This window comes from Cololabis saira, chromosome 5 (genome assembly GCF_033807715.1).
Source record: "Cololabis saira isolate AMF1-May2022 chromosome 5, fColSai1.1, whole genome shotgun sequence".
In the NCBI taxonomy this organism is placed as follows: domain Eukaryota; kingdom Metazoa; phylum Chordata; class Actinopteri; order Beloniformes; family Belonidae; genus Cololabis; species Cololabis saira.
Window position 1 is genome coordinate 31,283,301 of NC_084591.1, and position 26,748 is coordinate 31,310,048.

Below are 26,748 nucleotides of genomic sequence, written 5' to 3' on the forward strand. Positions count from 1 at the left end.
ACCTAGTGGTCAGCCGCAGAAGCCAAAGGCAGAACGGCCGAAGCCAGCGTGGACCCAGAGGCCACGTTAAGGCGATAGAACCTGGAGAAGGTGCACGGCACCGTCCAGGATGCCGCTGCACAGATCTCAGACAACGGTACCCCTCTCATTGCCGCCCAGGAAGTGGCCACACCCCTGGTGGAATGACAGACAACGCCTGAAGGGGCAGGTCTACCTGCCACGTCATAAGCCTGTTTGATTGCTTCAACAATCCAGTGGGAGAGACGTTGCTTCGACAGGGCACGGCCCTTGTGCGCCCCCCTGTAGCACACAAACAACTGCTCAGAGCGTCGAAAGCTCTGTGTTGCCTGAAGGTAGAGCTGCAACGCCCGGACTGGGCACAGCAAATTAGCCCGCTCCTCCAGCCGGGACTCAAACGGGGGAGGATGGTATGCTGCCAACTCTATGGCCTGATTGGCATGGTCAGGGGGTAACACCTTTGGCAGGAAAGCGACATTTGGCCACAGGGTCACTCCTGAGCTGTCTGCCTTCCACCGAAGGCACGTAGGACTGACTGAAAGGGCGTGGAGCTCGCTCACACGCTTGGCAGACGTAACAGCCAACAGAAAGGCGGTCTTCCATGACGTCGTCCTCAAGGACCCCCCTGCCATAGGCTCAAAGGGTGCCTCGCCCAAGGCCTGCAGGACCAGCGGCAGGTCCCATGCTGCTGCACGCTGCACTCTGGGGGGGCGCAGTCTCCTGGCACCCCGCAGAAACTGTGCCACCCAGTAATGCGCACCAACTGGTCTACCATCGATGTGGCCATGGTGGACAGAAATAGCCGCTACGTGCACCTTCAAGGTCGAGGCCGCCCGGCCCGCCTCAAACAGATACTGCAGGTACCGCAGTACAATTTGTAACGGACAGGAGATCGGGTCAAAACCCCCGTCCCTGCACCAGGAGGAGAAAGCGGCCCAGCAATGCGAATACACCCTTCTTGTGGAAGGAGCTCTAGCATTCTGCAAGGTCTCACATACCGAGGGCTCAAGGTGCGTCAAGAATGACCCTTCCCTCTCAACGGCCAGGCCCAGAGTTGAAGGAGGCTCGGAGAGGGATGCCATACCTCCCCGCCCAGCTGGGACAGGAGGTCCGACCGTACTGGGAGCTGCCAAGGCTCCCCGTCCAACAGGCTGAGGAGCGTGGAGAACCAAATCCTCGAGGGCCACTTGGGCGCCACCAGGAGGACCCTGTGACCCGATAATCTCACCCTGTGAAGCGTGGGCATCACCAGGGGAATCGGAGGGAACGCATAAAGGAGGCCTCTCGGCCAAGTGTTGGCGAGAGCGTCCATCCCGAGCGGGGCACTGGTCTCTGCCAAGGAGAACCACAGTGGACAATGAGTCGTACACTCCGAGGCGAACAGATCCACACGGGCTTCCCCGTATCGATCCCAAATCATTCGCACCACCTGGGGGTGCAACCGCCAGTCCCCCGGGGGCAGCTGCCGGCGTGAGAGGGAATCCGCCACCACGTTGGCTCTGCCAGGGAGGTGCATTGCCCTCAAGGAGGCCAATTGAGGATGAGCCCACATCCACAACCTCCGGGCCTCGTTCAGGGACTCCAGCGACCTGGTTCCCCCCTGGTGGTTGACATGAAACACTGTCGAAGTGTTGTCTGTCCGGACGAGGACATGCTTGCCCCTGAGAAAGGGCAAGAAGTGCCTCAGCGCCAAGTAGACAGTCCGGAGTTCTAGGACATTGATGTGCCGTCCCCGCCACAGAGGGCCCCAAACCCCCTGGACTGACCTCTTCTGCCATACCGCACCCCAACCCTGAGGTGAGGCATCTGTTGTCACCACCTCTCGCCTCGAAGGGACTGAGCCGAGAGGAACACCGTGCAATAGAAAGGTGCTGTCCCGCCACCGGTGGAGATGAATAAGGCACTGGTGGGTAACCTTGACCTTGACCCACCTGTGAAGGCGAGGGTCCATCTGGAGGCTGTTGAACCACATCTGCAGGGGGCGCAGGTGCAGCAGCCCCAGAGGTGTCACAGCCGAGGCCGCCGACAGCATCCCCAGCAGTCGGAGCCATGCGTGGACGGGCAACCTCATCCCGAGGCGGAAGGACCGTAGCAGGTCCTGAATCCGCTGTGCCCGCTCTGCAGTAAGGCGTGCCTGCATTGACACGGAATCGAGGGACAGGCCGATGAAGGTGGTCTGCTGCGTAGGACGCAACAAGCTCTTCTCCCAATTTACCGACATGCCCAGAGCCTCGATATGTGTGAGGACCCTGGATGTCATCAGCTCCGCCTCCTGGAGCGAGGGGGCGCATATAAGCCAGTCGTCCAGATATGGGAGAATCTTTACTCCCGACAGGCATAGCGATGTCAAGGCCGCCCTCATGCATCTGGTGAAGATGCGAGGAGCCAGGGACAGGCCGAAAGGCAGGACGGTGAACTGGTAGGCGTGGCCTTGAAAGGCAAAACTGAGAAACCGTCTGTGGTCTGGGTGTATTGGGACGTGAAAGTAGGCGTCCTTGAGGTCTATGGAGGTGAACCACTCCCCTGGAGTGACAGATTGAAGGACGTCGCGTGTACGCAGCATCCGAAATGGGAGGACCTTCAGGTACTGGTTCAGACCCCGAAGGTCCAGCACAGGCCGAAGAGAAGTGTCTTTCTTCGGAATGAGGAAGTATGTTGAGTAAAACCCACTGCTCTGTGTATGTGGGTGAACTCTTGTGATGGCCTTTTTGTCCAAGAGTTTGGCTATCTCCTGTGACAAACACAGGGCCCTCCCGCGGTCTCTGACCGAGGTTTCCCTGACCCCGGAGGGTGGTGGGGGCCGGCGGCGGAACTGCAACCTGTAGCCCTGGGACAGTGTTCTCAAAACCCATACATCTGGAGAATGGGCTGCCCAATAGGCCAGGTGCTGATGTGAAAACCTGCCCACCGCCGGCCCGAGGCCCTCATAGAGTGCCTCGAGGATTATTTGGGGGTTTGGGGGGACGCTGGTGTTGCCCCTGCACGCGCTGAGACCGGCGAGGTGGAGGGTGTGCGCCCCTGGGCTGACGCCCACCACCCCCAGCAACCCGGCTGTGCTGCCAGGGCTGCGGAGGGGGGCTCGGGGGATGTGAGCGGCGCAGGTCTTGTGCGCCCCGTCTCCTGGAGTGCTGAGCTGGGGGTCCCATGCTCGCACTCCGACGACCCCAGGCCTCTGATGCCTGACCCGACTGCTTCCTGCGCTCCAACGCCTGTTCTGCCTCTGGCCCAAACAACTGGCCCGGCACTACCGGAAGCTTCCGTAGCGTCTGCCTGCAATCATCAGACATGGGTGCCTGCGCCAGCCACACCTGACGCCGCGTCACCACCAGGGTGGACATCAGGCGGCCAAGCTCTCTGGTCATCAGCCCGAAGGCTTGGAGCGCAGCGTCGTTAGTGTCACCCAACTCCCCGCCCTCATGCTCCGACTGCAACATCTGGGACTGGGCGAGGAGGAGCACGGAGAGGGAGTTTCCAATGCGAGCCATGCGGCCTGCTGCATCATAAGCCGTCGAGAGAAGGCTATCCGTTACCCGGCACTGAGGCCTAGGACAGCGGGCCTTATCTTTGAGCGCCTCATCTGGTGAAAGGACCAGTGAGGCGATACACGGGTCCACGGGAGGCATGTGAACCAGGCCATGTTGCTCCGCCTGGCGCATGGAGGCCAAAGTCCTCGCATCCTTGCCATGGTAGGCAAACGCCTTTGGATCTGCCCAGCAGCGCCGCAGCTCCTGCAAAAAAGCAGGCGAGGGCGGGACATCAAAGGGCGGGGCTACAGGAGTCCGGCGAAAGAATGGGTTGCTCGCCGGTTGGGCAGCGGGCGCATCATCCAGCCCGACCTTAGCCAGGGCTGCACGTAGTGTTGCCTGCAAAGGGCAGGGGCCCTCTCCCAGCTCAGTGCTCCCAGAGCTCCTGAGGGATGTCTCCGAGCCAGCCTCTGCCTGTATGCTAGCTGGGTCAACCACCAGACACGGCAGCTCAGGGGAGGGATACTCGCCAGAGCTAAACACACTGTCACGGCCTTGAAACATGGAGTTTGAAGCCCTGGTAGACATAGCATCGTCTCCACAATCTGACTCCCAGGGGACCGCCAGAGGTGGGGAGGGCAGAGCCCGCTCCCTCACTAAGGCCTTAAGCTGCTCCAGTTCAGCCCGTAAATCCTCCATCTCACTGCGTGAGGGAGCATCCTTCGCCTTCTTCTGCGTAGGGCCACTGCGCTCGTCATGGGGCCCCGCTCTGCGCTTGTCCCGGTGCTTTTTGCGGGAACCTGCACTGACATGAGCGGGCCCAGAGGGTGGGAGGTCGCTCCTAAAGAGGAGGCCTTCCACCTGACGCAGCCGGTCCTCTCTCACCGAGAGCGGCAAAATGCTGCAGTTGATGCAGGGGTCAGACAGGGCCTCCCTCAGGTGCCCCACCCCCAGACACTGGGGGCACAATTCATGGCCATCCTCTACCAACAGTAGAGTGCCACATGATGTACAAGCCATCATCGCTTCCTCCAAAAAATAAAAGGGTCAAGTTAGGAAATCTGGGCGAGAACCGAGACTCGATCAGAACATCTAACAGACTCCTCACACCACTGTTCTTAATCCAAACAATTCAGTGTGGAGCCAGGCAATCCAAGCGAGAACTGTGGCCGCCACAGAACGCGTCCGGAACCTCTGGACTAGCTTTTTTTTTTTTTTTTTTTTTTAATATATATATATTTTAAAATTTATATATATATATATATATATTTTTTTTTTAAAGCTTAAGTAAAAAATACTCACCAAGCCAGGCTAGGAACCAACAGACGAGAGCAGTGGGCGGACCACTGACCGCGGCTGGGACATCTAGCATGTGGAGGAATCAGCTCAGCACAAACAATTCAAGACCGTTTGTGTGGCTGGGGAGCGAGCCAGCCCGACACACGGGCGCTCGGATCCTCCCGATGGAGAAAGGGAGAGGTAAGATGGCTTGACAGCCACAGCCTTAGAGGGCACAACGTGCGCTCCGACCAAGAGTCACAGGCAGGCTGTCAAACACCACCAACCAGAGTTGAGCTTACCTCCCCGAACCTGCAGAAAATATAGATCCGAAACACGGATCTACGGAGCGATTAACCAGCGATGTACGTCAGGTTAACAGCGAGAAGATTCAAGAGGCCGGATGTAGTCTACCGGGCGGTATTTATAGACGCACAGGTAGCCTACACGTCACTCACGTGACACTGTTGTTATTAAATCTCGACCTGCGCGGAGCGCGAGGAGACATATCCACTCTGTTTACTGCCACTGGCAGTCTGGAAGGAATGAAACAGAACCACACACACTTCTCCCTGCTGATCCCAGCTCTCTTCGGGTACATGGCAGGGGAACCCACTGGACAAGTTTCACTCATTCACAGGCCCATAAACAGACGCACAAACATACACACTTACACTCACTCTTATGGGCAGTTTAAAATAATCATTTAGTCTAACAGTCATGTTTTTGGACTGTGGGAGGTCACCGAGATACCCAGAGAACGCCAAAGGAAAAATATGCAAACTCCAGACAAAAAGACCCAAACTGAGATCCATATCAGGAACCTTCTAGCTGTGAGGGAACAATTATACCCACCACTGGCTTATTGGTGAAGATCTCCAGCATCGTTCTTTTAAATCCTCTGCAGGTCTGTACTTTCAGAAACATCAGGAGCTGAACATCTGGTGACATTAATCCTGATCACATCTCCTTTTTCAACTGAGAACAACCAAGGGGGTTAAAATATTCTTGACTAGGCTTAGGAAACACAAAGAACACAGAGCAGAGAGTTCTGAGTCCCACTGACATACTTTAAAAGTCCTGCTGAGCGCAATTGAAAAATAGCACAGTTCGAGTTCACCAGAATCAATGAAATGATTAAAATAATTTCATGACCATGGGACTGAATTGTTAATATTAACACTACCTAGCAAAACAAGCATATATCTAAATTAACTTCAACTTCCACAGCTGCAGTTTTTACCAGCAGAAATAATGAAGAACGTATATAACCTGAAATAAATAACTCATTAGCTTTAGAAATGTTTAGTCTTCTTTATCACCACCAGAAGCTTGATGCATGCAATGCATGATGTGAGCTCAGGGGATAACTGCAGGTTTAAGGGCTACCATGATGACACGTTGCTTGGGTAACCTGCTCCTGTGCAGGTAAAGATTAAGATAAGAAAACAGAAGAAATAAATGCACTAATGATCAGCCATTTCCCTTGGAAAATAGTCTCATCATCCAAACACACAGACAGTGAAAAGCCCCCTTTATTCTATACTGTCTCTCAAAGTCAATGACTGTTGATTAATTGTTTGGCTTGCCCTGGTTAGCATCTTCATGAGATAAATCTGAATAGAGGTAAAAAACGTTTAAATTATATGTCATTTACTTGTAATTTGAATAAAGGCTTTCACTTGGTAGCATATTTGTACTTGAAATTGTTTTCATTTAGCTTGCTTCCTGATACTAGATTTATTTACATCAGACTACAGTTCAGAGTTAATGTTTATATTACGTTTTTTTACATAACATTCAATTGTATTTAACAGAAGCTAAAACACTAAAGCAGATGCTAAAATGCTTCAAACCAATTTAGAAAAACAGGAACATATGCAAGCCAGACATTAGAGAGAGACAGTATGGCAAAATTACAATTTCTAAAAGAAAAAATAATGCAGTTAAAGTTTGAGTGAAAAAGCAAAATCAAAACTGCAGCTAGAGAATCGCCTTAAAAAGAGTACTACAAAAGATGAAGATGGAAGAAATGTGTCTTCAAGAGCTTCTTGAAGATAAAGAGGGATGCACTGCTCTGATTGCAATTGTCAGGTTGTCCCACCAGTGTTGAACAGACTGTGAGAGCATCTGTGCTGAGAACAGCTTGCATAGAAGGATGGCACCGTCAGACGGTGTTCCTACAACTGTGCAGCAAGCAGCTTGGAGTGCAACTCTGTATGACCGACTTGAGGTTGGTGTTAGCAGATCCAGATATAACTCTGTGTGACAGCAGAAGTGTTTTGAATTTGATTCCAGCTTCTACTGGTAGCCACTGTTAGCTAATGAACAACAGACTGACTTGAGTGCTTTTAGAGTAATTGAAAACCAGATGTGCCACCACAGTTTGGAACATCTGCTAAGGGTTCACATCACAAGCTGGAAGACCAGCTAGAAACACATAGCAGTAATTAAGGCGGGAGATAAGCATGGCCTGCACCAGTACTTAGGTGGAATAGTTAGTATTGCGTGATTTTCTTTATGGTGTACAATGGCAGGAAAGGGTGATACATGTTGTGGGTGATGTTGATTTCGCTTTCCAGAGACACAGAACATGACCCCCGAGCAATTATTACATAAACGTAGCATGTAGCAGTTCTTGCATTAGAAATGATTAGCAAATGAGTATGCCCACTAGAAACCAGAACAAAAGAGACTGTTATTAGGGGGGCATGTTGTGGATAATACTTCTCTGATTATGTCCCAACATTTTGGATAGCATGCTGGAATAAAATCCAGTTTTGAGGAGAGGTAGCACTACCTCCCACTGAACTTGTCCTCAGATTAGGACTACATTGCAAGTATGCTGGATCATGCTTTCCTGATGAACTTGAAACTCACAAGAACTGGCTAAAATAAATGGTCAATAAGGTACGATATTGCAGCTTTAGTCTACTTTAGCTGTTATCAGGGCTACAGGACCTGATGGCCTCCACTGTGGTGATCCCACTTCTGAAGAGGCAACCAGTGACGTGTACGTTCTGGTTCTCTGGCTTTTTAACACGGTATAAGAATGATAATTGTTTTGTATTTTTTTAACTAGGAAAGTATAAATGCCTCTTGGGGCTTGAGAAGCCACTCATGAGAGGAGATCAGCAAATGGAGGATGAGGGCTTTAGATGGGTTCCAGTCTCATGGATTGTCTGGAGTTGTTGGACACAAAAGGGGGAGTAAGCACTCTCTGTTACACACACTGGAACACAACCTGAATATCTGGAGCAGTATGTACCTGCACTTACTGGGTGTTCTGAATCACAATGTGGACATTCTGATAATAATAATAACAACTTAATAGGCATTTATATAGCGCCTTTCAAGGAACCCAAGGTCGCTTTACAACGGTCATACATTATTCATTCACTCCATTCATACTTGATGATGTTAAACTAAATGGGCAGGCTGACAGAAAAATGGCAGCAAATCCGTGCCAACAGCTTCTCCAACCACTGCCGGAACATTCATACACCAGCCCCTCACTGGAGGCAAGGAGTGTCTTGCCCAAGGACACAATAACAGATGACTGGGGGGGAGCAGGGTTCAATCCTTGGATCATTGTATGACCCGCTCTACCACCTGAGCCACAGCCCCAAGGCCCTAAACTCAGGACCAAAATAGTTACCATATTTTGTAGACACATTAGGTGCCCCGTATTATAAAGCGCAATATCAGGTTTATTTTCATACATAAGGCGCATCGGGTTATGAGGAGCATGATAAAACATATATAAAGCAAAACAAAACTGTCTGGTAAGTTGAACTTTATTCTAAAAACCTAACATTGGCTTGACGTCTAATTATAGTAAGGTAACATTGACGAGATGTTGGATGATGGTTGCTTACCACCAGACCATTATGGAGCTAGAACAGTCTCATAATTCACAAATGCACAGGACAAGTTTTACAAATGCACGGACCGATTTGCAAATACACACACCGTTTCACACGTGCACAGGACAAGTTTTACAAATGCACAGACCGATTTGCAAATACACACACAGTTTCACACGTGCACAGAACAATTCACACGTGCGTAGGACAAGATACACAAATGTATTTTTGATGCACACACAAATATAACCTGATTTACACATGTTTTTTTGTCTGTGAGCTACGCTGGATTTGTGTGTGAGTTTTGAGACTCTCCTGACGTGACAAGATCCACACGTAGGTTTTTTTTAACACGGAAGGATCTGCAACCAATCAGATTAAAGGGGCGGATACACCTGCTGTTTGAGCTGCGTTAGCGCTGGTTCGTCGGGCTGATCAACCAGAGCCGTCAGGAGACTGCACTCCAAGTCCTGCCGATGCAGCAGCTGATGAGAAACAGCGGAGATATTTATGTATTTGAACTACAGGTGTCTTTCAGGAGAACAAGCCTGTTGACGGGGGTGAATATTGCTGCAGTCTCGTTCTGGCTCTGGCCGTGGGTGGCGCTGGTCCCGGTCAGAAACACCAGCTGACCAGGGACCAGACACGGAGGTCAGAAACAAGCAGCTGTTATCCTCACATTCATGATGTGACATCGCCACCACACAGAGACAAACGTGTGTCAAAACAGCGGTGGCAGATCAACACATTCCCGGTGCAGATAGAGTCATGCATGGGAAGATGCAGCCGTGATGATGCTGGTCGGGGTTTAGTCCACCGATCATCAAACATCTGAGCTGATACAGAGGTTCTTCGGTTATCAGTCGACTGATACCGACGTTACTCCAGATATTTGGGTAAATTAATCTCCTGACATGCGCGTGCTGCTCCACCTGCGCTGCAGCTCGTCCCCGTCAGGCAGCGCAGCAGCTCTCTGCTGTCTGTCTGGTTCTGAGATGAATCAGCGGGACAGTAATACTTCGTGAAACCAAACGGAGCAAATATATAAAAATCTCCGCTGTTTTTCATCATCAGTTGCTGCATCGGCAGGACTTGGAGTGCAGTCTCCTGACGGCTCTGGTTGATCAGCCCGACAAACCAGCGCTAACGCAGCTCAAACAGCAGGTGTATCCGCCCCTTTAATCTGATTGGTTGCAGATCCTTCCGTGTTAAAAAAAACCTACGTGTGGATCTTGTCACGTCAGGAGAGTCTCAAAACTCACACACAAATCCAGCGCAGCTCACAGACAAAAAAACATGTGTAAATCAGGTTATATTTGTGTGTGCATCAAAAATACATTTGTGTATCTTGTCCTACGCACGTGTGAATTGTTCTGTGCACGTGTGAAACTGTGTGTGTATTTGCAAATCGGTCTGTGCATTTGTAAAACTTGTCCTGTGCACGTGTGAAACGGTGTGTGTATTTGCAAATCGGTCCGTGCATTTGTAAAACTTGTCCTGTGCATTTGTGAATTATGAGACTGTTCTAGCTCCATAGACCATAATTAGTTATCTAACGTTGTCTGACGTTGCAACCTGTATCTAACCAAGGACCGACTTTAATGTATCAGCTGAATGGTCCGACAATAGATCAAGCGGAGCGGATTCGTTGCTTACCAAAGTTGCATTAAAACATTTTGACAGATTTTTGAGCTCAGTGTACTGCACAAAATTGGTTTGAGGTTCGAGGTCAGGAAGCACAACAAAATGCATACATAACATAAGGCGCCCCACATTATAGGGCACACTGCCGATTTTTGAAAAAAAAAAAGTAAGGCTTTTAAGTTATAGTGCAGAAAATACAGTACACTCAAAAGTGGTAACCCACATCTGGTTAAGGTTCTGTCAGGTGACCGTTGATGGTTACATGTCTGTGGAGAATGTTCAATGTCCTCTGTTCTTATGCCTGCAACATCAAGCAACCCCAGTAGGAGTAGATATGCTCAACAACTCTCTTCTATGCCTGTCCTCCAGTGGCTCTAATCCCTCAAAATCTCAGTCATATTACCAGACCATATGATCATTTCAATGATCATCTGCAGCATTTTTCTTCTGTTGACTATTTTCAGAACATTGGTTGCAACAGTTGCAATATTTAAATTTTTCCAAAACTAAAGATGTTTCCATCCATCTTCTATTTTTCTTGCGGGACAAGAAAGAAGAAGTCTTGCGAGACTATGTTTCAGGAGAATTACGTTCAATTGCAAAACACCACGCAATGGAACTGCCACCCACTGATATGTGCCCAAGCATTGTTTCCTATAAGCAAAACTGGCCAAACTGGCTTTCAGTGCCCTGGGGGGATTTATCCCATCATTTTTGCAGGACCTTATTATAAATGGCAACACTTCCTAAGCCATTACGGTATGTTTGACAGCTATTTCAGCTTTCCATTTTCGCTTTGGGGGGAAGGGTGAAGAGGGTGTTATTTTATGAAGGGTGTGCATCATAAGTTTATTAGTTTAAGGCTACTGGCTCCATCATGGGACCTTCGCACTGTTCGGAACACTTCATCTTGCCTGCTTTTTGAACTTTTGGAGAAAGTCGAGTTGAAACTGTTATCTTGAAATTCATTATTATTACTTACTTTATCTTCAAGTAAGTGAATTGGTGAGATAGAAAGTAATGAGATATACATGTACTGTTTGTACATCAGTGAGGCATTCAGTTTTCTGAATTTTAACAATGCAGTTGTAGGCTGTTGACTCCTGTTCTTATATAAAGTATGGTGTAACATTTTCTTTTTCATAAAAAGAATGCTTCAGTCTGAGCAAAGAAAAAAAAGATTCTGTACTTTAAAACAAAAAGTAAATTGCTCTCTCACAAATTTCTGGTTATGCTCAACTCTGTGAGCACACACACTCAACATGGCACAGCATTACGACTGTCCCAAGTCATAAGTGTCATAAGTCCTTTATTGTGTTCAACACTAAAGGAAAAATCCATATGACCACATTGTAAAACCTGCATATGAAAAATGAAGCATGTGTAGAACAAATATCTCGGAAGTACACTACTTAGTGCAAATTTTGATTTATTACAAAAAAGTCCTCCTGGGTCTGAAAAAAACACATTCCAGGTGTTCTCTTTGACATGATAATGATTTCAGCCCGGTAACAAGGCAAAGCCAGTTTATTTGTGTAGCACATTTCAGCAACAAGGCAATTCAAGGTGATTTGCACAATGAAAACATGAAAAGTACGGAGAAGACAAAATAGATTAAGTCACAGTTCAAAGACATGACAGAGAAAAGTTAGACTTCAGTTACAGTGTAGTACTGATATTAACATTGTTTAAATCTGAATTCAGAATGGTTGAAATAATTCAGTCAAAGGCATTTGTAAGCAAATTAGTTTTTAACCTTGATTTAAAGGAAGTGAGGGTTCAGCGTTCCTGCAGTTTTCTGGAAGTTTGTTTCTGATTCTGGGGGCACAGAGCAGACCTGGGCCAGTTTTTTCAAGATCCTGGAGATATTCTTCAAGTGATACTTTTTAATTAGGGCCCGAGCACTGAAAGTGCGAGGACCCTATTGTATCTGTGATGTTTATTATTATTATTATTATTATTATTATTCTCGCCGTAAATAAATTGCCTTTTTGGAGGCCTTAAAATGCTCAAAAACTCACCAAATTTTGCACACGCTTCCAGAGTCGCGTAAAATTACGTATTTTATGGGCGACAGGCATGGGTCCACAAGAATGGGCTCTATAGCGCCACCTATTTTATGTTTTTTGACGAGCCCCACAATATGGTTTGACTTACAGCAATGACCTTTATGTGTGTATTATATTAGACAAAGAGCTACAAAAAAGTCTTTTGGACCCATGGTCTAAGTTACACAGGAAGTCCGGCATTTTGAACAGAAAATGTCATTTTTCATGAATTCTGATCATTTCTAGGCCTCGTACTTTAACGAACTCCTCCTAGAGATTTTATCGAATTGGCTCACAACTTGGTTTGTACAATCTAGACACATGGCCGACGCTAAATTGCGAAGCTTTTAAGTTTTCACCAGAGGGCTTGACCGTAGTCATTCGGCGAAGTTTGAGGTCATTTTTAAGCCTCGCCATGAAACACCAATTGGCTGTAATTCAGCAATACATTATTTTATGTGGCCGAAAACGTATGTGCATGATTGTAGGTTGGGCCTGAACCCATCTATGGTGGAATATTCAGGATCGGTTGTAGCGCCACCTGTTGGCACCAGGAATTGTCATGTCTTCTAGTATGCATCTGTGCTCCAAGCGAGATGAGATTAATGATCTCAAAGTTGGTCAGATAATAGGTAAGACATTGACGATGACTGACAGAGAAAACTGTACGTTCTTATCGAAGGGCGTGGCCGTTAGAGGTAGTAAAATTTCGGTGTCTCGCCATGAACATAAAAGTTGTTGTAACTTAAACATAATTGGTCAGAATTAACCCAAAATCAATACATGTAATCAGGCTTCCATTCTGAACAAGTGGATATGACAATCTTGGATGAACTCCATAGCGCCACCTTTTGGTCAGGTATACATTTTTCATCAAATTATGTGCTGTCATTGCTGTTTCATTCACCCAATCACAATGAAATCGACACATATTATTGTCATAAGCGTCCTTATTAACTGTGTTGAGTATCGTGGTCATAACTTGAAGGGAACTGCCATTTTACGTCACTCTGAATTTTTTGGTAAAATAATAATTTAAAATCATAGGCTTGGTCTTAAGACAATAAAATGTCAGATTAAGATACATTTCGACATGACTAAAAAATCATACGCTGGTACATATCGCTTTTGAAGAACTTTGTAACTCTCTTTTTCCAAAAATGTATTCATGTACAATTAAATCATATTTTTGTCATGCCATGTCCAATTAACTTCGTAAACTTCGTAAAAATATTGTTTACTGGGATGTGAAAATATATTTTTGGCATTAAGGTGCGTAAAACGCACGATTGGTAATGAATATTTATTTAAATCCATTGGATTTAAAGCAAGCTGGCTCTGTGTGCCGGCCAGTCCGAGAAGGTCCTCGCTGCAGCACCGCGGAAGGGGGCGGGGCGTCGGACATCACAGGGGCGGGGCGTCGGACATCACAGGGGCGGGGCGTAGGACATCACAGGGGATGGATGGATTGTTTTTTAAATGTTTTTTAAATGTTAAAACATTTTAAAAACTCTGTGGAAAGTGTGTGGGGAGCTTTTGGGCGGAAAAGTTGCAACTGAACCTAGTACCCCTCGCTGCAGCACCACGGGGGCGGGGCGTCGGACATCACAGGGGCGGGGCGTCGGACATCACAGGGGCGGGGCGTAGGACATCACAGGGGCGGGGCGTAGGACATCACAGGGGCGGGGCGTGATATCAAAATGACACAGCACCATCTGGTGACCATTTCCAAGAATTACAAATGCAAATTTATATTCAAAGTCATCATTATACAGATGAATCTCCGAAAATAAGAATACCGTGCAAAAGTTAATTTGTTTCAGTAATTAAACTCAAAAGGTGACACTAATATATATATATTCATAATATGCAAAGATAGATATTATATAAGATTATAAAACATACTTGTAATATAATTATTATGTTTAATATTACATAATTATAATAAAAATATATAGATTGTCATTGGGTATTGAGTGTGATGAGTAGGCTAGCACTAAAAATCATTGGTAGTAATGATTCCATATATACAAATTACATTTTTTCAACAAACAAAAGAGGGACAAGGACAACAAAAGCAGGTGTTTTGTGTTAATGTGTTTATTCATTCAGCGAGTCAGCAGTGAGGAAACGCTGCCCAGAGAGATGACTCCATTTATACCAGTGGCTCACAGTGAATTCAGTAGCAGGACTTCAGTTCAGTTGCAACTTTTCCGCCCAAAAGCTCCCCACACACTTTCCACAGAGTTTTTAAAATGTTTTAACATTTAAAAAACATTTAAAAAACAATCCATCCATCCCCTGTGATGTCCGACGCCCCGCCCCTGTGATGTCCGACGCCCCGCCCCTGTGATGTCCGACGCCCCGCCCCTGTGATGTCCGACGCCCCGCCCCCTTCCGCGGTGCTGCAGCGAGGGGTACTAGGCCAGTCCTGCAGCGGAGCGGAGGCCGAGGGGGAGGGAGGAGGGGGGGAGCGGGGGGACGGTGTTGCGTGCGCACCGTATTGACGTTCCTCACACGACATGAATCCTACAGTGTTTTCACACGAGTCCCAACCTAATCTGTAAGTATTTTTTTATTGTGTGCATAATTGTAGAGTCGTCTTAAGACATCTATGGTGAAATATTCCTGTGGAATAGTTTTCACCGATGTATTTCGGCGGCGCATGTCTGTAATGCAGCTCGCTTTTTACCATGTCTTTCATGTCTCTGTCTTCTACCGAGACAGAGACCACTTAAATAAAACCACACTGATTTTGAGTCAAACCCGTCTTTTTAAATTCAATTTTTATACAGAAAATAATTACAGTGCATGTATTACACCTTATTTCACAGCAGCTTTGCAATTTTATTATATTATTATCGGCTTTCAGCCGAGATCTGGTCGGCACCGCGCAGCGCCGCGGAGGAGGTGCATTCAGGGACCGGTCGGAATTCTAAAAAGCCGATTATCCTCCTGGTGCGTTCAGGGACAACTGGAATTTACTGTATTTGGCGAGAATTTACCGTTGCTTCATTTGCTTAAAAATTATTTAAAGGTGACCTATTATGGCATTTAATGTATATTTTAAACAGGCATTGAATGTCTTAAAAACAAGCTTTTGAAGGTTTTTTCTACATAAATGAGAAATTCAGCCTCTGGGCCATGTCTTTATTTTTACCGTTTCTAACCTTCTCTATGAGGGATTCTGAGGGGAGGGGGGGCTATGTTAATGAGGCTCTGTGCTGATTGGCTGCCTGAATGACGTGTAGCAGGGGAGCTTTAAGCCTGAATCACAATTGTGGGTCAATGATGTATAAGGCCTTTGAGAGGCCTATTTTTAAAATACTTAAAATAAAGATGTATTTGGCCATTTTCCAAACATTTGGAATGTAGTGTGCATATATGTGAAAACTTAAAACAAAGGTATTTTAGTGTTTTTAAACCTACATTAATAGGGCAACGACCTTAAAAAAGTAATTGGGGGCGACCGTTATTTATCTCAAAATTAATAGATTTCCTTAACAAAATGTATATTTTAATTATCAGTAATTAAATTAACTTTTCAAGAAAGATAGACTCATGTGTCCTTTCATTTTTGAAAACCATTTTGAAATACATTTTATCTATAATGGAAGTGTCACCCTCATAAAGCCATTTATGCATACTATACCAATGATTTATATTTGAACCAAAACTCATAGACATTAAATTTTGAAGTTCTATAGTAAACTATAGTAAACCATGGTTTGTTAAGGTTTTCAGAGCTTCCTTTATCGGTACACACCTGTATCATAGCACAACTTAAAGAAAAGTCTCCTGGCGCCATGGCCCAAACCCAACAGGAAGTCGGCCAGTTTGAATTAATCATGTAATTTTGGCGCAATTTATGCCATTCCTTCAGCCGCTTCTTCGCCAGAACCGTAACGTGCACCCAGGTGTGTTATACATCCAAATGTGCGTCTCCATCCTGCAATAACGTGCATAACTTTTCTCAGTCAAAAGCGTTACCGTGGCGATGATAGACGCCAAAAAGCGTGCCCCCAATTCATCTGATTGGTCCATACAGATAAAACTTCGTGCCTCAAGTCCCACAATACGCTTTGACGTACATGCACAAAAATCGGTACACAACTGTATCATGTCGCAAATTAAAGGAAAGTCTCTTGGCGCCATGGCCGAAACCGAACAGGAAGTCGGCCATTTTGAACATTTTGAATTCATCGTGTAATTTTGGCGCAATTTATGCCATTTCTTCGGTCATTAATTCAGCCCGAACCGTAACATGCACCCAGGTGTGTTATACATCAAAACGTGCGTCTCCATCCTCCGACACCACGCATTACTTTTCTCTTTCAAAAGCGTTACCGTGGCGACGCTAGACGGCAAAAAGCGCGCCCACCCTTCATCTGGTTGGTTCAGACAGAAAAAACTTTGCGCCTCAAGCCCCATAATACGGTTTGACGTACATGAACGAAAATTGGTACACACCTGTATCATGTCGCAACTTAAAGAAAAGCCAGGCCTGTCGATAAATTTGATATTTCATGGTTTGCATTAATGGGCGTGGCCTAACGGCTCAACAGCGCCCACTAGAATACCTTTCTCTCCCATAACTTTTGAAAGGTTTGACATAAAGAGTCGTGGGTGGTGTCATCGGACTCGGTATTGAGTCCTTGACCATAATTGGCAAAAATTAGCCCCGCCCCTTCTTCTGATTGGTTGTCCCTATTTCCTGCTATAACATTTGAATATTTTGACATAGACAGTCGTGGGTGGTGTCATCAGATTCTGTATGGAGTCCTTGACCTTCATTGGCCTGAATTAGCCCCCCCCTTCTTCTGATTGGTTGTCCCTTTTTTCTGCTATAACTTTTGAATGGTTTGACATAGGAAGTCGTGGGTGGTGTCATTTCTGATATGCTTATGGGGGGCGGTGGCCGTGAGTGCGAGGGCCCGTTCATCGCTGCTTGCAGCTTTAATTTGTTAATGCATCTCTGTAGGTTCAAGTCTGAGTCCATGTTTACACCCAGATTTCTGGTCTTATCAGTGATTTGTAGCTGTAATAAATGAAGCTGTGTGCTGACTCTTACACTTTCTTAAAGAGGACTACTCCAGCTGAAGAAAATGATGGCACATCCACTCATTTGTTCTATGCATCTACTCAATGCTTATAAGAACTCATTGTCACCTGGTGACATTGTAATGTAAAGTAAAAGGATTTTCAAAAATGTGGTTTTTCAAACCTAAAGTGCTGCTGGGCAGAAATAATAAAAACAAAAACAAGAGGCTAAACTTGACAAAAAACAGAAACAGGTAGGGAAACGTGGCAGTAAGACCAGTAGGGATCAGCAAGGAGCAAAGGAAAGACAAGACAAGATATACACAGAGGACTTGACAAGACACAGGTGCAAACGATCAGGGCAGATGGGAATAAGGGAAGTCAAGACAAAACTTAAACACAAGGTCATGGGAGTTAAAAATTAAACAGGAACATAATTCCAAAACTGTGAACGAACCCAAAAACTATGACAAAACCCAAAACCATGACACATCTGCGTAGTTATGGTAACTTATCTTGTTGTTTATTATTATCTGAGCTAAAGGAACCATGTAGATGTTAAATAGGAGGGGTCCTAGGATAAAACCTTGGGCAACAGCATTCTGGATCAGCTGTCTGATAAATTCTTTCAAGATAGAGTTTTTCAAGACCCTGGAGATATTCCTCAAGTGATAGAGGCCAGCTTTGTAATTAGGGCCCGAGCACTGAAAGTGCGAGGACCCTATTGTATCTGTGATGTTTATTATTATTATTATTATTATTATTATTATTATTATTATTCTCGCCGTAAATGAATTGCCTTTTTGGAGGCCTTAAAATGCTCAAAAACTCACCAAATTTTGCACACGCTTCCAGAGTCGCGTAAAATTACGTATTTTATGGGCGACAGGCATGGGTCCACAAGAATGGGCTCTATAGCGCCACCTATTTTATGTTTTTCGACGAGCCCCACAATATGGTTTGACTTACAGCAATGACCTTTATGTGTGTATTATATCAGACAAAGCCCTACAAAAAAGTCTCTTGGACCCATGCTCTAAGTTACACAGGAAGTCCGTCATTTTGAATAGAAAATGTCATTTTTGATGAATTCTGATCATTTCTAGGCCTCGTACTTTAACGAACTCCTCCTAGAGATTTGATCAGATTGGCTCACAACTTGGTTTGTACAATCTAGACACATGGCCGACGCTAAATTGCGAAGCTTTTAAGTTTTTAGCAGAGGGCTTGACCGTAGTGATTCGGCAAAGTTTGAGGTCATTTTTAAGCCTCGCCATCAAACATCAATTGGCTGTAATTCAGCAATACATGATTTGATGTGGTTGAAAACGTATGTGTATGATTGTAGGCTGAGCCTGAACCCATCTATGGTGGAATATTCAGGATCGGTTGTAGCGCCACCTGTTGGCACCAGGAATTGTCATGTCTTCTAGTTTGCATCTGTGCTCCAAGCGAGATGAGATTAATGATCTCAAAGTTGGTCAGATAATAGGTAAGACATTGACGATGAGTGACAGAGAAAACTGTACGTTTTAATCAAAGGGCGTTGCCGTTAGAGGTGGTCAAATTTCTGTGTCTCGCCATGAACATAAAAGTTGTTGTAACTTAAACATACTTGGTCCAAATTGACCCAAAATCAATACATGTAATCAGGCTTCCATTCTGAACAAGTGGATATGACAATCTTGGATTGAAATCCATAGCGCCACCTTTTGGTCAGGTATACATTTTTCATCAAATTATGTGCTGTCATTGCTGTTTCATTCATCCAATCACAATGAAATCGACACATATTATTGTCATAAGCGTCCTTATTAACTGTGTTGAGTATCGTGGTCATAACTTGAAGGGAACTGCCATTTTATGTCACTCTGAATTTTTTGGAAAAATAATAATTTAAAATCATAGGCTTGGTCTTAAGACAATAAAATGTCAGATTTAGATACATTTCGACATGACTAAAAAATCATACGCTGGTACATATCGCTTTTGAAGAACTTTGTAACTCTCTTTTTCCAAAAATGTATTCATATACAATTAAATCATATTTTTGTCATGCCATGTCCAATTAACTTCGTAAACTTCGTAAAAATATTGTTTACTGTGATGTGAAAATATATTTTTGGCATTAAGGTGCGTAAAACGCACGATTGGTAATGAATATTTATTTAAATCCATTGGATTTAAAGCAAACTGGCTCTGTGTGCCGGCCCTGCAGCGGAGCGGAGGCCGAGGGGGAGGGAGGAGGGGGGAGCGGAGGGACATTGCGTGCGCACCGTATTGACGTTCCTCACACGACATGAATCCTCCAGTGTTTTCACACGAGTCCCAACCTAATCTGTAAGTATTTTTTTATTGTGTGCATAATTGTAGAGTCGTCTTAAGACATCTATGGTGAAATATTCCTGTGGAATAGTTTTCACCGATGTATTTCGGCGGCGCATGTCTGTAATGCAGCTCGATTTTTTCACGTCTTTCATGTCTCTGTCTTCTACCGAGACAGAGACCACTTAAATAAAACCACACTGATTTTGAGTCAAACCCGTCTTTTTACATTCAATTTTTATACAGAAAATAATTACAGTGCATGTATTACACCTTATTTCACAGCAGCTTTGCAATTTTATTATATTATTATCGGCCCTCAGCCGAGATCTGGTCGGGACCGCGCCGCGCCGCGGAGGAGGTGCATTCAGGGACCGGTCGGAATTCTAAAAAGCCGATTATCCTCCTGGTGCGTTCAGGGACAACTGGAATTTACTCTATTTGGCGAGAATTTACCGTTGCTTCATTTGCTTAAAAATTATTTAAAGGTGACCTATTATGGCATTTAATGTATATTTTAAACAGGCATTGAATGTCTTAAAAACAAGCTTTTGAAGGTTTTTTCTACATAAATGAGAAATTAAGCCTCTGGGCCATGTCTTTATTTTTACCGTTTCTAACCTTGTCTATGAGGGATTCTGAGGGGAGGGGGGGCTATGTTAATGAGGCTCTGTGCTGATTGGCTGCCTGAATGACGTGTAGCAGGGGAGCTTTAAGCCTGAATCACAATTGTGGGTCAATGATGTATAAGGCCTTTGAGAGGCCTATTTTTAAAATACTTAAAATAAAGATGTATTTGGCCATTTTCCAAACATTTGGAATGTAGTGTGCATATATGTGAAAACTTAAAACAAAGGTATTTTAGTGTTTTTAAACCTACATTAATAGGGCAACGACCTTAAAAAAGTAATTGGGGGCGACCGTTATTTATCTCAAAATTAATAGATTTCCTTAACAAAATGTATATTTTAATAAGTATCAGTAATTAAATTAACTTTTCAAGAAAGATAGACTCATGTGTCCTTTCATTTTTGAAAACCATTTTGAAATACATTTTATCTATAATGGAAGTGTCACCCTCATAAAGCCATTTATGCATACTATACCAATGATTTATATTTGAACCAAAACTCATAGACATTAAATTTTGAATTTGCGGATTTCCTAAGTTCTATAGTAAACCATGGTTTGTTAAGGTTTTCAGAGCTTCCTTTATCGGTACACACCTGTATCATAGCACAACTTAAAGAAAAGTCTCCTGGCGCCATGGCCGAAACCCAACAGGAAGTCGGCCAGTTTGAATTAATCATGTCATTTTGGCGCAATTTATGCCAGTCCTTCAGCCGCTTCTTCGCCAGAACCGTAACGTGCACCCAGGTGTGTTATACATGAAAATGTGCGTCTCCATCCTGCAATAACGTGCATAACTTTTCTCAGTCAAAAGCGTTACCGTGGCGATGATAGACGCCAAAAAGCGCGCCCCCAATTCATCTGATTGGTCCATACAGATAAAACTTTGTGCCTCAAGCCCCACAATACAGTTTGACGTACATGCACAAAAATCGGTACACACCTGTATCATGTCGCAACTTAAAGGAAAGTCTCTTGGCGCCATGGCCGAAACCGAACAGGAAGTCAGCCATTTTGAACATTTTGAATTAATCGTGTAATTTTGGCGCAATTTATGCCCTTTCTTCGGTCATTAATTCAGCCCGAACCGTAACGTGCACCCAGGTGTGTTATACATCAAAACATGCGTCTCCATCCTCCGACACCACGCATTACTTTTCTCTTTCAAAAGCGTTACCGTGGCGACGCTAGACAGCAAAAAGCGCGCCCACCCTTCATCTGATTGGTTCAGACAGAAAAAACTTTGCGCCTCAAGCCCCATAATACGGTTTGACGTACATGAACGAAAATCGTTACACACCTGTATCATGTCGCAACTTAAAGAAAAGCCAGGCCTGTCGATACATTTGATATTTCATGGTTTGCATTAATGGGCGTGGCCTAACGGCTCAACAGCGCCCACTAGAATACCTTTCTCTCCCATAACTTTTGAAAGGTTTGACATAAAGAGTCGTGGGTGGTGTCATCGGACTCGGTATTGAGTCCTTGACCATAATTGGCGAAAATTAGCCCCGCCCCTTCTTCTGATTGGTTGTCCCTATTTCCTGCTATAACATTTGAATGTTTTGACATAAAGAGTCGTGGGTGGTGTCATGGGATTCTGTAATGAGTCCTTGAGCTTCATTGGCCTGAATTAGCCCCGCCCCTTCTTCTGATTGGTTGTCCCTTTTTTCTGCTATAACTTTTGAATGGTTTGACATAGGAAGTCGTGGGTGGTGTCATTTCTGATATGCTTATGGTGGGCGGTGGCCGTGAGTGCGAGGGCCCGTTCATCGCTGCTTGCAGCTTTAATTTGTTAATGTGTCTCTGAAGGTTCAAGTCGGAGTCCATGATTACACCCAGATTTCTGGCCAATGTTCTGAAGTTACCTATTGACACGAAGTGTTTTAAGTAAGACTCAAACCAGTCAAGTACTGTACAAGAAAGTCCAACCCAATTCTCAGTCTAGCAATACACCACGGCCAACGGTGTCAAATGCTGCACTGACGTCCAATAATACCATCACTATGGTTCTTCCACAGTCTGTCTGTATTAATGCGGATGTCATTGAACACCTTGACAAGAGCACTCTCAGTACTGTGGTGAGCACTAAAACCGGACTGGAAGAAACCCAGCTTTTTCAGTAACCTTACCACTTTGAGATGGGTCTATAATTTTGCGTTAGCAACTTGTCCAGATTGTTCTTTTCCAACAGTGGTTTGATTACTGCTGTCTTCAAAGTTTGGGGGAAACACCTGACAAAAGGGACAAGTTTACAATTTGAGTCAGATCAGATGTTATGATGGGTAAAACTTTCTTAAAGAAAGCTGTGGGTAAAATATCGAGATAACAGGAGGATGAGTTTAGCTGATCCATCATATCCTCCAGGTTTTTATAATTGATTGGGTAAAATTGTGTCATTTTGTTCAAATTGGTTTTGATTGGATGCAGCACTGTTCCTTGACTTGATATTGATTGCTTGTCTAATCTTCTGGATTGTCTTAGTTGGAAAATGCATTGCCTTTGTAGAGTGGAGTGCAAATATAGGAGGGCGTGTTAACCTTTACACAGTAGCAAACAAGGCACAACTATTATTGGTGTTTTTGTTGATGATTTCAGAAAAGAAAGATTCCCTTGCATTCCTCAGTTGTAAATTATATCTGTAAAGTCTCTCTTTATAGATGTCATAGTGAACCATGAGTCCAGGTACAAACACTTTTCTACTCCACGCCCTTTTTGCAATAGCTTTGCCACTATAGGAAGCACACTTTTGAATGCAAGTAATCTAAGCTGTTTTGTATTGAAAGAACTTCACTCAGTGTGGCTACATGCACATGAGGTGCGTTTGACTCTGCGATGCTAGGTGGCGCCACATGCACTTTTGCATTGCTGTTCTTCCGGTTAGTTCTTTGTAGTTCGTCTTCTTCTTCTCCTACTGTGTTGATATTCTGACTTCCGTTGTGTCATCACTTCCGGAAGGGGGAGTCCCAGGACAGTCACTAGCTCGGGCAAAGATCCTCTATACACAAGATAGCGCATTGCCGTTACTGGCAATGGTTTGAAACGGTATACACTTCCGGTCTCCTAAGTGGGCGTGGCCGCCCCTCTCCCTACATTGTTTTGGAACATACAACGCTAGATACAGTACAACTTTCTTCCAAAAAAGGCTTAAATAATAAAAATAATAGTATTATTAACCAAAGAAGCAAGTTTTAAATTAGTTTTAAACTTCATTTTATACGTTGGGAAAACAATGAGAGCCAAATCTCGCGAGAGTGTGTTGCTCAGACAGAGACAGGTCTCAAACAAAGTTAATTTTCTCCTAATCTGTCGGTCTGAAAATGTCCATTTTGGTGTCAGAATGTTCAGAAGGTTTGTGGCTTTTGAAAAATGGGTCCCATATTTACTTAGGTTACTATGGGGCGAAGTAATTGGTAATAATCTGTGCTCACGTTCACTTTTCCCATAGGACTCAATAGACTCAGGACCTACTTCCGGTCTCCTAAGGGGGCGTGGCAGTCACGTGACACAGATACAAGAAACACAACCGTAGTGGGCTGTCTCGGTTATAGAACGTCTCTGGCTCGGGTAAGCGAGCCAGTGACTGCATCTATCCAGTAGTGCATTACTGGACGCATTCTGGAATAACTCGAATTAGAACCGCATTATCTCGCACTAATAGCTCGATCGCAAGAGCTTCAGTTCAGTTCGACTACAGTCTGGCTAAAGTGTATACGTGGCTTTTAAAAATTCGATATCGGTTGGATAAGCCAACAATTCGACTTTCTGTTAGTGCGTGTAAACGTACTGACTAACCTACAAAAGGAAGACACAAATCTGTGTCTCCACAGAAGATATTCAAATAACGATAAGATAGAACATGACATTTATCTTTTTTTTTCCATTACCGCTAGATTTAAGCAAAATCCAAATGTCACAAATGAAATTCTGTAATGGAAACAGCTCTAATTCAAAAATCCCAAATAGTCCCAAAACCTTTTTAGACTTTCATGAGGTTTGTCAGATGTGTTGATAAAACTGTTTATCGCAGTTGTGGGGTAGCAGCAATTGCATTTGTCAAAAACTACGGAGGTTTTTGTCCATCTTCTTCAAAGTTGAAAATTTCATTTGTGTTGTTCTGAAGAGAAGTCTCGCAGGACAAGATATTGAAAGTTATGTAGAGAATGTATCATACAGAGAAAAACACCATTCAGGAGTTTCGCTTTTCTTTTGCGAAAAGTGTAATGGTGAGACAACTATACTGTATATTGAGTTCATGGGTGTAAAATGAAATAAAGGTGATGCTCACATTTTCTTTGACATACTGTAGCACAGTTGCCCCACAGTAAGAAGGTTTCCGGTTTCAATGTAGGTGGGGACCTTTCTTTTCTGTAGTTTGCATGTTCTCCCTATGCTTGCATGGGTTTTCTCCAGATACCTCTGTTTCCTCCCGCAGTCTAAAAACATGGATGTCAGGTAAACTGCTGATTCTAAATTGATCATAGGGGTGAGTCTGTGTGGTTGTTTGTCTATATGTGGCCCTTCAATGGACTAGTCTTTCGCCCAGCAGATCCCTTTGTCCTTAAACAGGAATATGGGTATAGATCAGGGGTCACCAACCCTGGTCCTCGAGGGCCGGTGTCCTGCAGGTTTTATATGTTTCCCTGCTTTAACACACCTGATTTTAATTAACGGTGCTCATTAGCTTGTCATCAAGGTCTGGATAGTTCTGTTGATGACACAGCTCCTTTTACCACGGTGTGCTGAAGCAGGGTAACATCTAAAACCTGCAGGGACACCGGCCCTCGAGGACCAGGGTTGGTGACCCCTGGTATAGATAGTGGATGGATGGACATTTACGTAGCTTGTGAATATTGTGTTAATTCAAATTTTACAAATTCCTGCCTTTCGTGACACAGAATCAACAGTTTTGATGACTTAATCAAGTTACTTTTCCTGTCTGGGTGCATTTTTTGTAGAGGAAGAAAAGAAGAGATGGGACCTCACTTACATTACACACCTCTCTGTGTGGCAGGAACGTTATGTACTCAGATCAGCTGGAGATGTAGATGGAATCTTAAAGTCCGAACTGTGTGAGATTGATAGCAGATAGTCATTCACTCCATGAGGGCGCTTCAGTATCTCCATTGACATTTACTGTACCTCCCAGGACACTGGTTTACGACACTTTATGAAGAAAGTGAGGGGGACAAGAACAGGGAAAAAAAAAAATTCAAGTTTCATGTCTCCCTTTATTTTACCGAGGGTAAATACAATGTTTAGATGAATTGCATTTGCTATGTGGCAAATACAGTTTGGCTGTTCTGTTTAATACCAATGTCAAAACATTTTTTTCTAGTTTTACTATGCTTTGATAATGAAAATGGTATCAAACCTTACGGTACTTCCAGCTGGGGCTTTTCTGTGTGTAGTTTGAATGTCTCACATTGCACATATGACACTAGGGGTGAGCCAGTGATGGACTGCAGACCTTTCCAGGGTGTTCCCTTACTTTCAACCAGCGAGGGCTGGTATAGGTTCCAGCAGACCTCCATGACCATTAATAGGATTTAAATATATAATATGGATGGATGGATGTAAACACTGTTTATCATTAGCTAACATCACAGAACTCGACAGCACACCGGCTGAGTTCTCCAATGGTTCTCCTTATATCATTAATTATTTCCTAATCTCTCTCACAACGGGATATAAGCCTGTGGTTTCCCATCTGTCAATTTATATTTTTAATCTCTTCTTCAAAACATCATCAAAACTCCTGCATGAATGCATAGTTCTTATTTTGAAACTTGTCATTGTTGTTTGCTCTTCCAGATACTACACAACACGTAAGCTAAATTTTATTGAAATAAGACAAAGCACGAATGAAAACAGCTATAAATACTATTGTAGTGCTGCTGGGCCCAAAAACAATTGAGTTGTAGTTCCTGTACTTTGTTACCGTGGTTGTTTAAAGCAGCACAATGTAACTTTCAGCTTTTGTTGAGTTTGGCGGCTCCTTTGGACAAAAGCGGTAGTGCTTTACCCGAAAGAACACTACATTTCCCATGAGCACCAGCGCGTACTGCCGGAAAACTCCTGTCCCCGTCGCGTGCATTTGTTTTGATAGTGAATTAAATAAGACGGGACGGACTTTCAAAACTACTTTTCTGTTTTCAGCGGCCGTTTGCAGGATGGATAGCGAAGAGGTAATGTATCTATTTTTGGCTAAACAATATAATATGACGATGTTGAAAATCACTAACACTGTGTCCTAACTGCATGTGACGCGAGCGAGCGTCAGCGACAAAAACAATTCCATTGCTTTATTTTCTATTGGACTGTCCAAACTGAACGCAAGCGAGGCAGCGCGACGTGGCGCGCCGTTTTGAGCTGAACATTTGTCGGACGCCCTGCTTCTATTTTCTTCCTGTCGCTCGCTTTGAAACCTGGTTG

General features: G+C 44.4%; 1 protein-coding gene across 1 annotated transcript; it reads right to left on the reverse strand.

Annotated features, from left to right (window-relative positions):
- Positions 1 to 1,026: 1,026 nt before the first annotated feature.
- Positions 1,027 to 4,502, reverse strand: LOC133444876 (uncharacterized). Its single transcript, XM_061722771.1, has 2 exons — positions 3,198 to 4,502; positions 1,027 to 3,151 (listed from the first exon to the last, which is right to left on the reverse strand). The coding sequence occupies exons 1-2, from the start codon at positions 4,500 to 4,502 to the stop codon at positions 1,034 to 1,036; spliced, it is 3,423 nt and encodes a 1,140-aa protein (XP_061578755.1). The 3' UTR covers positions 1,027 to 1,033.
- Positions 4,503 to 26,748: the final 22,246 nt, after the last annotated feature.